This window comes from Mesoplodon bidens (genome assembly GCF_964165515.1).
Source record: "Mesoplodon bidens genome assembly, chromosome: 19".
NCBI lineage: Eukaryota > Metazoa > Chordata > Mammalia > Artiodactyla > Ziphiidae > Mesoplodon > Mesoplodon bidens.
In genome coordinates, this window is record NC_138179.1 from 18,003,228 (window position 1) to 18,018,545 (window position 15,318).

General features: G+C 40.8%; 1 protein-coding gene across 1 annotated transcript in view; it reads right to left on the bottom strand.

The window, feature by feature from the left end:
• Positions 1–664: 664 nt before the first annotated feature.
• METTL16 (methyltransferase 16, RNA N6-adenosine) overlaps positions 665–15,318 on the bottom strand; it is a 61,878-nt gene continuing 47,224 nt past the window's right edge. Inside the window, exons 8-10 of the mRNA XM_081219239.1 lie at positions 14,368–14,457; positions 3,576–3,749; positions 665–3,064 (exon numbers count right to left, since the gene is read on the bottom strand). Of these exons, the coding sequence (XP_081075365.1) occupies positions 2,441–3,064; positions 3,576–3,749; positions 14,368–14,457 (888 nt within the window). The 3' untranslated portion in view covers positions 665–2,440. The remainder of the gene's footprint in view (positions 3,065–3,575; positions 3,750–14,367; positions 14,458–15,318) is intronic.

The window sequence follows — 15,318 nt, forward strand, 5'->3', positions numbered from 1 at the left end:
TATCCTAAAATTTTAAACTAGGTTTGGGTCCAGCATATGATTCCAATGTGTCCTAAGAGGTAAGCAGAGCAGGATGGTGTGGGTGGGTACAGGAGATGAGCACAGGAATCTAGGGCCCTGCAATGAATCTTGGCTCTGTGGGACCCTGGGTGTTGGTTTCCTTATCCTGTCAAAGAAGAGGCTGGACTAGCAGAGTGGTTCCTAATCCTCAGTGAGTTACTAACTGCTCTAAGTCAGGGACGCTTCTCTCCAGAAAAAAAACCCAAATATGTCCAGAGCTTTCGGAAATAATCCAGGAGGCTATGGGTTCTCCAGAGGTCCACGGACCAGGTTAAGAACACTGGCTGGAAGAGTCATGTACCAAAATGTTCACAGCAGCCCTATTTACAATAGCCCGGAGATGGAAACAACCTAAGTGTCCATCATCAGATGAATGGATAAAGAAGATGTGGCACATATATACAATGGAATATTACTCAGCCATAAAAAGAAACGAAATTGAGCTATTTGTAATGAGGTGGATGGACCTAGAGTCTGTCATACAGAGTGAAGTAAGTCAGAAAGAGAAAGACAAATACCGTATGCTGACACATATATACGGAATTTAAGAAAAAAAATGTCCTGAAGAACCTAGGGGTAAGACAGGAATAAAGACACAGACTTACTAGAGAATGGACTTGAGGATATGGGGAGGGGGAAGGGTAAGCTGTGACAAAGCGAATGAGAGGCATGGACATATATACACTACCAAACGTAATGTAGATAGCTAGTGGGAAGCAGCTGCATAGCACAGGGAGATCAGCTCGGTGCTTTGTGACCGCCTGGAGGGGTGGGATAGGGAGGGTGGGAGGGAGACGCAAGAGGGAGGGGATATGGGAACATATGTATATGTATAACTGATTCATTTTGTTATAAAGCAGAAACTAACACACCATTGTTAAGCAATTATACTCCAATAAAGATGTAAAAAAAAGAACACTGGTTGGTTAATATGTTCTCTTCTGCAGCTCTGTCTCCACGGCCACAGGGAGGTATAATACGGTCCTATTTCCATTTCCTGTATCTTTGCTGAGGGACTGGTCTAGCTGCTGCCAAAGTATGCCAAGGTCATCAGTTTTCTGCCCCAACCAATGTCACCTTTTAAAAGTGTGGCTTAACTACACAAGTCTTCTTTGCAGATAGCAAGGAGCTCTGGTACCATACTCAGAAATTTCAGGCTAAATAGAACCCTAGGCTGCTGGTGTAAATTCAAGCCATGAAAGTCAAGCACAGCAGAGGGTAACTGAGACACCAAGAGAATAAAAGAGAGACTCCTTTTCCAGAGACATTCCTGCCAAGCCCTGACACTACAATTAGAAACATGTTTTAAGAACATGGTTACCTCGGTCTTAGAATTCTCCAATGGTAACAGGTAAACACAGAAGGGATTACAAGGGAACCCAAAAAAACCGTCTTTGATCAGCGACAACTTATCTGCCAATAGGTGAGACTTTCTTAAGCAACTTACTACACATAACTATCTTGCTCCATTTTTATTTCTATCATCAATCACCTACCCATTCAAAGCCAAGAAAATATTTTCCCCAACCCCAGGATTCAAACAAGATTGACAGTTTTCAATTCTGAATACTCTTATATTAGCTCCACTTCAAATGTTGAAACAAATTTTAAAAAATCACACACTAGTAAAACTGCTACAAAATAGTACTTTAAACAGGTTGGAGGTAGGGGTATGGCTTCATTCTGCTGCATCTCAGTCACATCTGGCAGTTTTGATTCCCTAATTCTGTTTCTGAAATAACCAACATCAAAACAGACAAAAGTCAGGAATATGCCGATGTTTCCGACGTTTCCAGGCGCTTCCTGATTGGCCCTTCTTCCTGGCATTACTGAGCGTTCTCTCCCCGACTCTCCCGCCACCTACCATTAGGCCAGTTCCCTTCTCAGGACTGACACAGGGGTCATCAATTATATGTACCCAAAGTCTCCAGTCTTGAAGGTGACTTTAGAAGAAGGTACAGGGCTATCTGGTATACCACCTCCACCAGGGGGCTGAGAAAGTCACCCCTTCTCAGGAAGCAACCAGGGGTGACAGAGTGTGATGCTCTGTAAGTTCTGACCAGGATCAGACTGCAAAAATCATCCTTTTGGCCTCAGAAAACCAGTCTAAAGCTAAGGTGATCAGCTTAAGTCAGGTTTAAATCCCTTGTGAGTTTACTGATGGCTTTTTGTTGATGCAAATAACCACAATTCTTCCTCTGAACTACCATTCTACAGTGCCCTGTTAACTTAAAAAAAGGGGAGGGGGATGTTTTAAATGGATTAATTTGTTTCAGATAATTCCATATAATGTTACCAGTGGGCCAATGGTGGGATTCAAGTTGCCACCCCACAGGCCACACTCCAAAGCAAGCTGCTTTACTGTGCAAGGAGTTTGGAGTTAACTAGCAACAAGCCTGAAAATTTGGTTACGTATATAAGTACAAAGCTGGTTCATCAAATCCCTGTTCTGGCCCTCAACCCAATGCATTTCAACTAAGGCATCATCTACCTCCTTCTTAACGTTTATCAAACACTTGAATAGGTAACATCCAGCTACTCTTTGGAGATGGTTCCCTTTTTCAGACACTGAATTGCTGAATTGCTCAGAAGCCTCTTGGTCCTGGGCTCCATTACTGGAGCCTTTACAACTTTCCCAAACCTCCATCTCTCCCTTTTCCTCACTCCTTTCATCCTCCATGGGTTCTGGGTTTTCCTCCTGGGAAAGCGAGTCTTGGTTTGGGCAATGGCCTTCCACAGTGGCAGACTCGCCTTCCTGTAGAGCAGGCCCGCACAGAGCGCTCTCCTGGGGACCCTGAGCCAAGTCTTGGCTGTTGCTAGACTCTTTAGCTGGGGACCTTTTCTCTTCCAAGGCTTGGATGACATTTTTGGGAGCTCGGGGAACTTCTCTCAGTTGTCTCACTCGGTCCCTTTTCTTCCTCCTTAAGTGAATCCAGGAGTTTTCTATGGCCGTTAGGAAAAGGCTAATTTCCTCCTTTCCACAGGGAACTCGTTTATGCTGGACCTGTTTGGAGGAAAAACAGAATTTTATAGGAAATCACTTTTCTCCTCTGAAAACTCCTTAGAACTTTCTTTTTTAAAAAAGAAAAGAGGGCTTCCCTGGTGGCGCAGTGGTTAAGAATCTGCCTGCCAATGCAGGGGACACAGGTTCGAGCCCTGGTCCAGGAAGGTCCCACATGCCGCGAAGCAACTAAGCCCGTGCGCCACAACTGCTGAGCCTGTGCTCTAGAGCCCAACGAGCCACAACTACTGAGCCTGCGTGCCACAACTACTGAAGCCCGCGCGCCTAGAGCCCGTGCTCCGTAACAAGAGAAGCCACTGCAATGAGAAGTCCGCGCACTGCAGCGAAGAGTAGCCCCTGCTTCCCGCAACTAGAGAGAGCCCCGCGCACAGCAATGAAGACCTAACGCAGCCAAAGATAAATAAACTTTTTAAAAAATTAAAAAATAGAAGAAAAAAATAAAAGAAAAAAGATTATTATAAGTACTTCTTCAATGTGCTTATTAACCAGGTACCTTCAGATCGGTGAGAATTTTTTCAATCCATGTTGTCACAACTACTATGCCTTCCACTGTCTCAGAGCCCAAAGACGATGCTTTGAGGGATAATTCTTTCATCACAGATTCCAATACTACAAACGTTATGGGTTTCCTTGGCTTCTCTAATTTTCTTCGCTTACTTGGTGGTGACTGAAAGAAAAAGAAGGCATGGGAGAAGAGGAAAGGTTATCCAAATAATTAAATATGTCTTATAATGAATTCAGCTTGGGAAATATCCATGACCTCTGCTACCAATCACAGAGCAATAAAAACACAAAGGCCTTTGCATATTTATTTTTAATACTCAAAACAACCCTGCAAAATGGGTTTATCATCTCCCCATTTTATAGAAGGGAGAAACTAAGATACAGAGAGCCTATGTAATCAGCTCCAGGTCGCACAGTTAGTATTTGTCAAGTTAGGATTTGAACCCCAAAGCCAGGTTCTTTTCTGCCATACCATGCTGCCTGTGTTTTGGCTATCAGTATGTAACTCCTCCACTTACTAAATGTCCTTAATCTACCTGTTGTGCCCAAAACAGGCCTGTGCAAGTATTTCTTTCATGGCACCTCAAGGACTCCAAGGGCATTGTGTTCTTTTCTATAAAGAAATACATGGCTTAAAATCACCACCTTGTAGCCTGAGTTTATACTTGCCAAGGCTTGAAAGAAAGCAGCTGGTGAGCCACAGTTTGTGAGATCACATGCTAGGAATGACCAGGGCCACCAGAATTACATGGGCGGAAAAGGACACTGAATCTTGGTTAACATTAGGGCCAAGCCAGTGGCTAGCTAAGCACTGCCTCTCAGCTGGGGAGAGGGGACACCAGTACCGAAGAGAACAGTGGATTTGAAAGTTGGTTCCACGTAACTCAAGGTTGTCGTCTTTCTTTAAATTTCAAGCTTGGAAAGTGATTTACACTCTACCCACTAGAGGGACTCAAGTTCCATTTTAAAAACCAAGTGACACTGCTGTATTTAAAGTTTATTTCTTTAAAGTAAAAACTTGCTAAATTTTTTTTAAATGACTCAGCTAACACCAGACATATTATGGATACTTTAAGAGACAGACTTGTAGACAACCTTTATCAAGACTTAAAAAAAATTAAGCTAATTCTAAGGTTAATGGGTCAAAATGAGCAGGACTATAAGAAGAAAGGCTCAAAAAAAGAAAACACCTAGTCAGCTTTGAAGATCTTCTCCTAAAAAAAAAAGCCTCTGATAATTGTGCTGCTAACTCCAGTTCTGCCTGGAAACAGTGACAGAGCATGTCCATATTCACACATAGTCAGGTCCAGTTACTGGGTGAGGCCTTATAGGAACTAACCAGCAACTCCCTACCCCACACATACACAACAAAATATCCAGTTTATTCTATGCTAGAAAACTTTTAGATGGTATTTCTTAGAAACAATCTACATTTTCTCTTTATACCAGATATTAACTAATAAAAAATGGAAATTAAAGAACAATAGAAAACAAGCTTAGAAGAAAAAGGACCAAAAACAAAGGGTGTGTGTATGAGTCAGAAACCTGCTCTTGAGAAATGAATGGTGGACTCTAAGCCCTGAGGTCTGAACTTGCTCAGTTAATGTTTCAGACAAGATGAGACAAATTCATGTTGACATTAAGATAGTAGTATTGTTATTACTCAATCACCCAGCATAAGAAACATAATTTCTACAATTACGGAGAGCCTAACACTTTGCACTAAGGAGCTTAAGATATGATTATTAAGCTGGGGGTGAAAAAAGATGGTGGTGTTGTAGGAGGAGGATGGGGCAGAAGAATCAGATTCCCTTTCCACTTCCTGACATCCAAGGCTGTTAACATGGAAAGGTCACCGTCACAGGGCCATCCCTGACAGCATGCCAAAGGTCATCTACAAATCTGGCTAAAAGGATAACGCCCCATCTCTCTTCTGACAGAGGTGGTAATCATTTGTGCTCACAAATTCCAACCAGCAAAGTGAAGATATTGCCGTGTTTCCCATTTCCTGCACTATTCTTCTCCGAAAGAGTAACAATGGACTCATCATCATTTCTAGAACTAAAGGAGAAAAATGCATCCTCACCAAACTTAACAAGAGCTCTATCAAGGATCCACTTTACAAGTTCTAAGGGAGTCGGAAACAACAAAACAGTTTATTGCCTTGTTACACCAGTACTAAAATGAAACCTTCTCTATCTCATATATTGCTCCTTTACCTTGCATCCTGGCTCCAGTGTTCCATATACAATGGTCAATCAACAAATCTGGTATTTCTGAAGATTTTTAGTGAATTGTTTTAATACACACACATATTCTCAGGATTGTTTTAGTTTTACTCTATTATAGAAACTAGGTAGGCACTCAAAGAGACAGATAATTTATACTTTAGAAATTCTCAAAGTTTTTAAATGATTAAAGATTAACTTAAGCCTGGCTTACAGCAATCATTCCTCTCCCTTTCTTGTTCGTACTGTAAATTCTTAGTAGGCAGGGCCAGAGTAAAATACAGGAGCAGGTCTTAAAGAAATTAATAGTTAAATTCAACCCCACAGGTTCAAGAGTAGGTAACTGTATATATACCCTGTTACAACACCAGCAAATAGAAGCTGTCTTTTCCCCAACTGAGATGATCTTAACTTGCTAATATGCTTTTAAATCTCAAACCACAAATATTTTCAATGAAGAGTTCTACACTCAAACTGTCATAATATAGTTTAGAAGACAAAGTAACATAAATAATTCAATATTTTAAAGCATAAATTTAAAAATCAATAATTTACAATGGTTAATTCAGCTTAATGCAAAGAATCAGAAGGTGAATTTACAACTGGTTTTGGATTAGAAGATGAACTACTGTATTACCCAGCTGAAATTACAATGTGAAAGAAGTTTGGTGGGGAGTTGTAAATCCCACAGGGGATACAGGTTTTGTATTGCTTGAACTGCAAGGATTCAATGAATAAAAATCAACAGGGGGAGGAGCGTCAAGTGTTACTAGACTGAAACCATAAATTGGACAAAAACAGTTCTTAAATTTTTAAAATATGCTTTACCTAGCAGAGCTGTCTTTAAATTTCTTAAATCCTCACTCTTAATTTCTAGATCTCAGTGGTACAATAGTCAGGACACTTTCAAATTAGGTGTAACCTGACACAATTCCGTGTAGCATCTGCTATGCTGTGCTGAAGCTCTGCTGTTAACTACAGCTAAGGCAGAAACTCCCAAGGAAGCCACAGGCTCATGAAAGCTTTAAGAGCTCCCTTGTATCTGCAGGAAAAGAAGGGAGTCATTCACTAAGATCTGCTGAGCATGAAGCCACAGCCTCCTCGTTTAGACAAAGCAGCTTCTAGAATGGTCTGGAGGGGAAAGGAGTGCTCTTGGCTACTGCACTGGGGTCTTCCCTGCTCTACCATACTCTGAATGGCTACTGCCCCAGGTCCTCCAGGAACAAGCAGAATGTCTGTAAGCTGTTATTCAGCACAGGCTGTCATTTATGGAGAAACAAAGCCAAGCAGCCAACACTGACACCTGGCTGGAATACACACAGGAGGTGCGCTGGGAAGGACAGTCAGACCATCTTGCTTTATTCAAATGTGTATCAGCTCTGCTGCCATGAAGTGGACAAAATATTTTATTGTCTAAAGTGTGGCTTCCTTATTAACAGCCCAGTGGCATTTCTGTTGTTACCTAATCTGACAAGTTACTGTTTCTAAAATGTCCTTGTAATTATTCCTAGATATATGCAGAAACAGTAAAAAGTAAAAAATCAAGGGGAAGAAATTTTATGTAGAATGCTACCTATCTAAGAAGGGGTGGCTATATACATGTGTATTTCTTTATATTAAAACAACCAAACAAAAAACAATGGAAGGATAAACTATAAAATCGTTTAAATAGTAACCCAAGGAGAAGAGGGATTAATTGGGGTGAAAGAGACAAGAGAAAGAAGCTAGACTTCTAACTATATCTTTTTCAATATTTGATTTTGAAACCATGGGTAAATATCTTTTACAATTACAAAACAAAATTAAAGAGCACAAAAAGAGGCAATCCCTAAAAATATAAAGTAGAATGAAACAAATGAACATAACTGTGTACGGACTTGGTGGCATAAACCCACAAAAAGGAAACATTCCAAATGACTTTAAAATCCATCATGAGACAATCCCCAAGGACAAAAGAATGAAAAAAAAAAAAAAGCTATTTTCACAAATCATTTGGTGATGTTAACTTTGAGATTGCCATGGTGTATCATGGGCCAAAACAAATGAGTAATTAATTATGGTCAAGGACTGAGATTTTTGGCATGGAATTTTTGAACGGGAGACATAGATAGACAATTGGTGAAGTAGAAACTAAATAGAAAGTCTGAACTAGGATGTATTTTATCTTTAAAAAGGAAATCGAAAAATAGTTGCTGCCAGCTCTGGGGAAGAATCAAAAATATGAACTGAGAGCAACCTGTCATACTAGACAGCAACGGAGCTACCCAAGATTCTAGTATGATAAGACGACTCAGCATCCAACTTGAATAAACACTCCATGGGCAAAGATGGGACATAATCTGTGCATCAATAAAGATAATAAGTGTAACAGACTGAAAAATACTGAAAGTGTAAATCCATGAGTTCATAATAGTCTAAAAACAAAACCTAAACCACCCTCTTTGGTCACTTCTGGGAGATGCTAGGGAACTAACTAACTAACTAACTAACTCATTATTCTTAAAACTAACTAACTCATTATTCTTAAAACTGAAAAGTAAAGCAAAATAATCAAGCATTTATCCTGCCTTTACCAGATGAACTGTACCTCAATGTAACCAAATAATTGATAAGGGGAAGTTTCTCTTTATAAGTACTTTAGCAATAAATAAAGAAGGAATAATAGAATCGGAATATCAACATTCTGTAACTCTAAATGAATTAATGGATCCAGGCAATGATCATCAATGACTGCTCACATTGCAAGAAGACAAAAGCAAACATTATGTGGCTCCTGATGGAAGTTCTGAAGCATACCACACACCACCTAGAAAGCAGTCTCCCACCCACCCCATCAAAACTGTACAATATCTGATCATGCCTCTGGCTCTAACTGCCAATTTACAGGAAAGACAGGGTCTGAGGAACATATTAACACCACGGAGATGCACTCAGAAAAATCCAGATGTAAAAAACTCTATAGGACAAATATCCCATTTTCTTTAACAAATAAATTACAAGGGAGTGGGTGAGAGAAGGGGGAAAGAGGGGGTGGGCAATCAGACTAAAAGCAATTCAAAGGATATACCAATCAACTGCCAACACATAAAACTTAGTAAGGCTCTAGTTTGACAAACTTTAAAACATCTGAGACAGTAAGAAAAATTTGATCAACTATACAGCCAACGTGAAGGAATTATGAATTATTGTGGTGATGTTTTTTTTAAAGAATCTTCACCTTTTACAGATAAATATGAAAATGGTTATGGATAATATACTGTCTGAGATTTGCTTCAGAATCGTCAGGGCAGGGGGAAGGAGTATATGGAATACAGATGAAACAAGAATAGCCATGAGCTGTCAAAAGCTAAAGTAGGTGACTGATAGGTAAATCCTAGGTGTCTTCCTAGACTGTCAATCGACTCAATATTAAAATTATTTAACTTCAAAAACTAAAAACAAAGATATATATTATGGAATAGAATACAAAATTCAAATGCATATTAAAGAGAAAAGAAGAGACTTCACAAGTACAGAGTGCTTCCTGGGAAATTCTTTATTGTCACCTTGATGCCCAGGGATTTGTCAGAAAACATTTCCTCCTATAGCTGATACTTCAGTGGAAAAGTCTGAGAATCACTGTACCACATCATTTATTCCTTCATTTTCATTCATTTAATAATTATTATTTGAGGACCAGACACTATACTAGGTTGATGCCACGTAGAAGACACAATATGGACAAAGAATAGTGAACACAGGAGCAGGATCCCAATATCAGTTTAGGAAGAGTGAGGGCAAACTTCACAGGTGGCAGTATCTGAACTAACTTGATAGATGAGAGTCTGATGGTCAGAGAGGAATCTCCTGGAGAGGGATCAGAGAGCAGAAGCTCAACATTACTGGGGCATCAAATATGGAGGTGGGTGAGAAGGAATGGTGGGGAATGACAGTACAATATATTTTACTGAGGATTTACTATATACCAGGCACTGTGTTAATTATATTTAATCCTCAAAACCCTATGTGGTAGGTACTATTATTACCCCCATCTTATAGATGAGGAAACTGAAACTTAGAAAAGTAACCTCCTCAACATAAAGCTAGACAGGGGCCAGCACACAAAAGGCTTTTTCTATACACTATGCAATAGTTTTGGTGTTATCCACCATGCCACAGTTAAACAGAATACCAATACAAACTACTAGGTCACAAGGAAGTTCATGCAGAATACAAATGACTGAAAGAGATAAGTCCAGAGAGATTTCTATGGGCTGCATGGTTAAGAAGCCTTTATGCAGAAGCTGGAACAGAGCTGGGCTGCAGTGGAGGGAAGTTCACAGGAAGGATCAGAGAAAGGGCTGTGAGCAAAGGCTGTACAAAGTCAGTTATGACTCTGGCATCATGAGAAGACTGTGGAACTTCTAATATCGTAGAAGACAGTACAGTCAGAAAAACAGGGAGCAATTAGGACGGAAGGGAAAGTCAAAGACAGATTTGGGAGGCCCAAGGAGCCACTGAGGAGCTATACATTCTTTGAATGGTGGGTTTAGGATGAATCCAAGTGACTGTTACATGGAAGGCTGTTGGGATGGCCTTATAAGCAAGGTGATGAAGGGTTGCCTAAGTAGGTTAATACATGTCTAGGCTGCAATAAAAGGCAGTCCTTTGGCAGTACAGTGAGTAGGAGCTTAGGCTGTGAAATCAGACTAATCTGGGCTCCAACCTTTTTAGAGCCTCCAATTTCCTCATCTAGGAAGTGGGGATAATACCACGTATTCGACTGTTGTCAGGTTTAAATAAAATGACATAATGTGTGTGAAGCCTTCACATCACAGTTTGAAGCACTATATCCACTGCTTTAAATCTACTATACCTATTAACGTCCTGCTTGCAATGCTGCTCCTTAGTAGAAGTCCTACATCATTCCTTTTAACATTCAACAAATACTTACCAAGCACCAACTGTGAGTCAGACACTGACAATTCCTCCTCCGTGAAGTCCTCTCATACTAGCCCAGCCTGAACCATTTCCTTTTCTGAACTCCCTAATTCCACACCATTCTGGTCCCTACCATTCATTTCATTACTTACTCATATATAAAATTTTGTATCAATACTTCACATATTTTTCTCTCCCATAAAACTGATCATCATAAGGTATAGAAAATGGTATCTTATTTCTTCGGTATTATCACAATGAACATCACACTTAATAAGAAAAGTAATTAAGAGGAGGAGCCTTAGCTTTGGTTTTGTTCAAGAGCTCAGCTCCCTAACCATCACTTCTGTTTTACAGCATAATATACAGTCTGGTATAGTACTGGTTTTCTAACCATGTCTTAACAGCAGAATCCTTTCAATAAATAAAATTAATACATAATACTGACAAAAGCAGATCAGCTCTGGTTAAAATGAGAGAGAGCCCTGAAGTACCAGCCTTACATCTGCCCCCAACTGTCATCCCCTGGGCACCAACACAGAATCCCTCCTCTATCTAGAATCAGTTTGAGAACCTGTGGAATAGTAAGTCGAGCACTATCAGAAGACCCCCACTCTGACACTAACAAGGTTACATAATTAATTTGACCCCTTACCTCCATTTGTTCTCCAAAAAGCCCTCTAGTTATTACTCCCTAGACAGGAAAGACCCAGTCTCAAAGGAAATGTCTTGAACCCAGGAAGGTCATTTTTTAAAACCAGAGTTCCTGGGCAATGCTCAGACCAAGAGTGCACAATTTACTACGGCTACATTATTTTTCCTTTTTCTTTTAACAAGTGTCAAACTTCTGAAAGCAAAGCAAAGCAAACCTAAAATAATTCCTTGAGCAATAAGAGGAGAAGCTCGGACAAAGAGGCATTGTAAGTGGCTTGTTAAAATTCTGTAAAGAACCGTCTTTACATTATGTTTCCTTATATTTGTCATCAGTCAAAAATGAATGTACAAAATTCTATCAACACTAGGACTCGTCTTTTTGCTGTTAAAATAAATCCAGACAAGAGCAATGGGCTTAGTGTGGGCACCTGAATCAGAAGTGAATTGGAATTTTTCAGCATTCAGCACCAACAGAAACGAGTCAGTAGGCCTGAGATAAGTGAAAACAGAAGTTGCCATAGTAACTTGCACATTTACCCTAAAAAGGCGGGAGTGGGGGTGGGATGGGGAAGTAGGTCAATATTTCTGCTTAACTAGCTCTAGTCCTTGGCTTCCTCTCCTCACCTAAAGCAGCATATCCTCCTGCCTCCCCACCACTGACAGGAGCAAGGGGAGGAAATGAGGTGACCATGTCAAAAAGCAAGGAGTGGGAGAGGTCCAGGTAGAGGGAAGGTGAACCAAGAGGACAGTCCACTAAAAACGTCCCGAGTGCCTTGGGACTACCCCTGGGAAAGCAGATGCTGATCAAGGGCACCAGTGCTAAGAAACTGTTGCTGGGTTACCACAAATCAGAAATTGCCATTTTCTCTGTAGCAGTTTAAGTGTACCTAATGGAACACTTGGGAGTGCATTATTAACAACTTTGGGTTGGGGGTGGTGGTGGGGAGGGATGAGTACTCTGGCACGGGAGAAACCTGAAGCCCTTAGCAAGAGGCATCCTTTGATGGCTGAAACTATGAACAGGGCTCATGGACGGCTTAAAAGACGGAGGGAGGGAGCAAGTAAAGTAAGCTGATTTTGCTACACAGAAACATAGTGCTCTTGGATACTCTGATCTGAAATAGCTACTAATCCAAGAGGGCAAGGGTGACGCTGGTCCCTGAGATGGCCTGAAGAGTGCCAGAGCTCATTATCAGCTCTTCTGCCTGTGGTACCAACAAGTGCAGAAAGCAGGTTAAACAGGAAGCATTTGGAAACAGGTGCAGCTCCATTTTCCTGCAGCTGTTAGTGTCTGCACAGGGATAAGCTAGGACATTACTAAGGATTTTAACCATTTGGTGGGAAAGCCCTAGTGTTCTAGAAGACAACAGAAAGGATAATCCCTCAGGGAGGTCAAAAAAGCAGAACCATCTGTTTTAACCAGTGAGAATTTCAAACACAAACCTCTAGATACCCTTCTGCATGGCACAGAGGCAAGTCTAGGCTTCCAACAGGCAGGCCAATCAGACTTGACTGGGAAACTTATTTCAATCCAGCAGCACACCTAGCTGCAGAGCACAGGAAGGAAAGGCTCAGTTTCAAATCTGAGCTCATGTATTCAGAAACAACTGCAAATCACCCCCTTGTACTTCTGCACACGTCTCTACTCCTCTGCCCTATGGGAGAAGGAAAGAGCCTCATAGACACAGCAACATCTAAGAGAGGCTCTGGAGACCCAGCGTGGCCAAGACCTTGGGAGAGGAGCACCCAGAACAAGCCTGTGGTGTGGACAGGGGATCAGAGACGGCAAGGAGCAGGTACTAGGCCTCCGTAAACACTGTGGGAAGCAGCAGCCCACGATGAGCAACGTGTGCATGAACGTTAAGGCAGATGGCTCCAGGCAACAGTAAGTCAATCATTCTTCCAAGGGAAATGTGAGAACAAACAGATGCTATTCTATTACCACCTCTTAGCACGGCCCAGAAAAATTATTCGGTCTAACCAGTTCAGAAACATTTTTCTCTTGCATAGAGCAACACAGAGGACAATGAGAATTTTGTGGAACAAATGTTTTAAAACGTTCTATTACGGAAGAATGTTCAAGCTCAAGCACATGCAAAGTAGACAAAATAGGGTAATGAACTATCACCCAGCTTCAAAACTCATCAGTGTTCCAGTGCTAATCTTAAAGCCAAGACAGAACCGTTCATTGGAATGATCTCTAAGTTTTACACATCAAAAACCTGCAACCCCAAATGGTAATTTCTACATCCACCAGGAACCCCAGGAGATAGTTACTCTAGGAAAACAGCAGTGTTAATAAACAGACTTCAATTTCAGTGCTTGAGGAATATCTAACAGAATAATCATACCCACAAAGTTTTTGTACCTGAATTTTTTAATTCCTAAAAGATGCATTTCCAACTCATTTATGTCTGCTGCGTAAGAATCAATGAGTTGCACAAACTCACAGAGAAAGGTTCCACAGTCACCATGGTCAGCCTTCCAGGACCATGTCTGGTTTACAACCACTTTCCATTCTTTTTTTTTCCTCCAGCTTCATTGAGGTACAAATGGCATATATCATTGTGTAAGTTTAAGGTGTACAACTGTGATGATTTGTTGCACAAATATTGTGAAATGACTACCAAATAAGGTTAGTTAACACCTCAATCACCTCACATAATTACTTCTTTTTTTGTGGTGAGAACACAAGATCTATTCTGTTAGCAACTTTAAGGTATGTAATACAGTACTGTTAACTATAGTAACCATGCCGTACATTAGATCCCAAGAACTTATTCATCTTACAACTGGAAGTATAACCTTTGACCAACATCTCCTCATTTCCCCATTTCAGCCCCTCCACTTTCCATTCTGACATAAGCATTTGGGGCAAACTTCAGGAAAACAGGACAGTACAGATTTAGTTCATTTATGACCTACTAAAACCCACCATGTGCTGGAATTCAGAGAAGCTAAAGGAAGGTCTCTACTTACTGGTACTGTTACATCATCATAAAAACTCCAAGCCAAAGCCCACCTCATTGTCCGACCTTGGCAGAATTCAGTGTAGGTGACTTTAGGAACCTGAAACCAGCAAACACAGCATCTCATCATTCTAGTAATTCTACTATGTTTCTGGCTCCCGCCTCATGTTAAGTTATATGTTGGTCGTTCTTTTCATCAGTCAACAAACACTACCATCCAAAAACAGTTATGCACAGCTGCCTAATAATCAATGAATAAATTACCTCTCGACAAAGCTGTGGGCCTTCTTCCTGCCATAAAACATGAGAGAGAACTTATAGCTCTGGCCTAAAGGTCCAATATATGAAACACTCAAAACACAGCCCTTCAGAGAACCACTGGTAAAATGATTCATATGTTCTTTTGTTTTCTTTTGTTTAGGAAAGAGAGCCTCTAAGGCCTAGCTGGACACAGCTATGTAGTCTCCCTTTTGTCTACCAGATTTTAGGAAAGAAAACAGAACTACTTTCTAGCTGTTACAATTTTAACAAAGAAAAGGTGTTGTGGGGAAAATAGGATGAGTAGAATGTCAGAGAGAAAACTGAAATCAGAAACTTGGTTCTACTGCTGAACCCACATCTGACCCCCTTCTCTGAAAAGTCATCCTGCTCCTGCCTATTCACGCCCAAACACCATCAACTGGGAGGGGAGTTGGGGAAGTATGTATTTGTCACCTGCTTTTCAAAACAAAAGCAAGGGGCTGAACTTGTGTGGGTCACACCATAGTGGGGTGAAGATCGCACACCGGACTGAAGATCATTCTGGTTTCAGCTGTTATAACTAGACGTGTGAACTAGACGTGTGAACTAGACGTGTGACCTGGAACAAGCCCCTTAGCTTCAGTTTCTGCAGTTATAATGGAGTCAGATGTGGGGTCAGTTGTAGGCAGACACCAGGGTTTTTGATGTCTGGTTTCTCTCT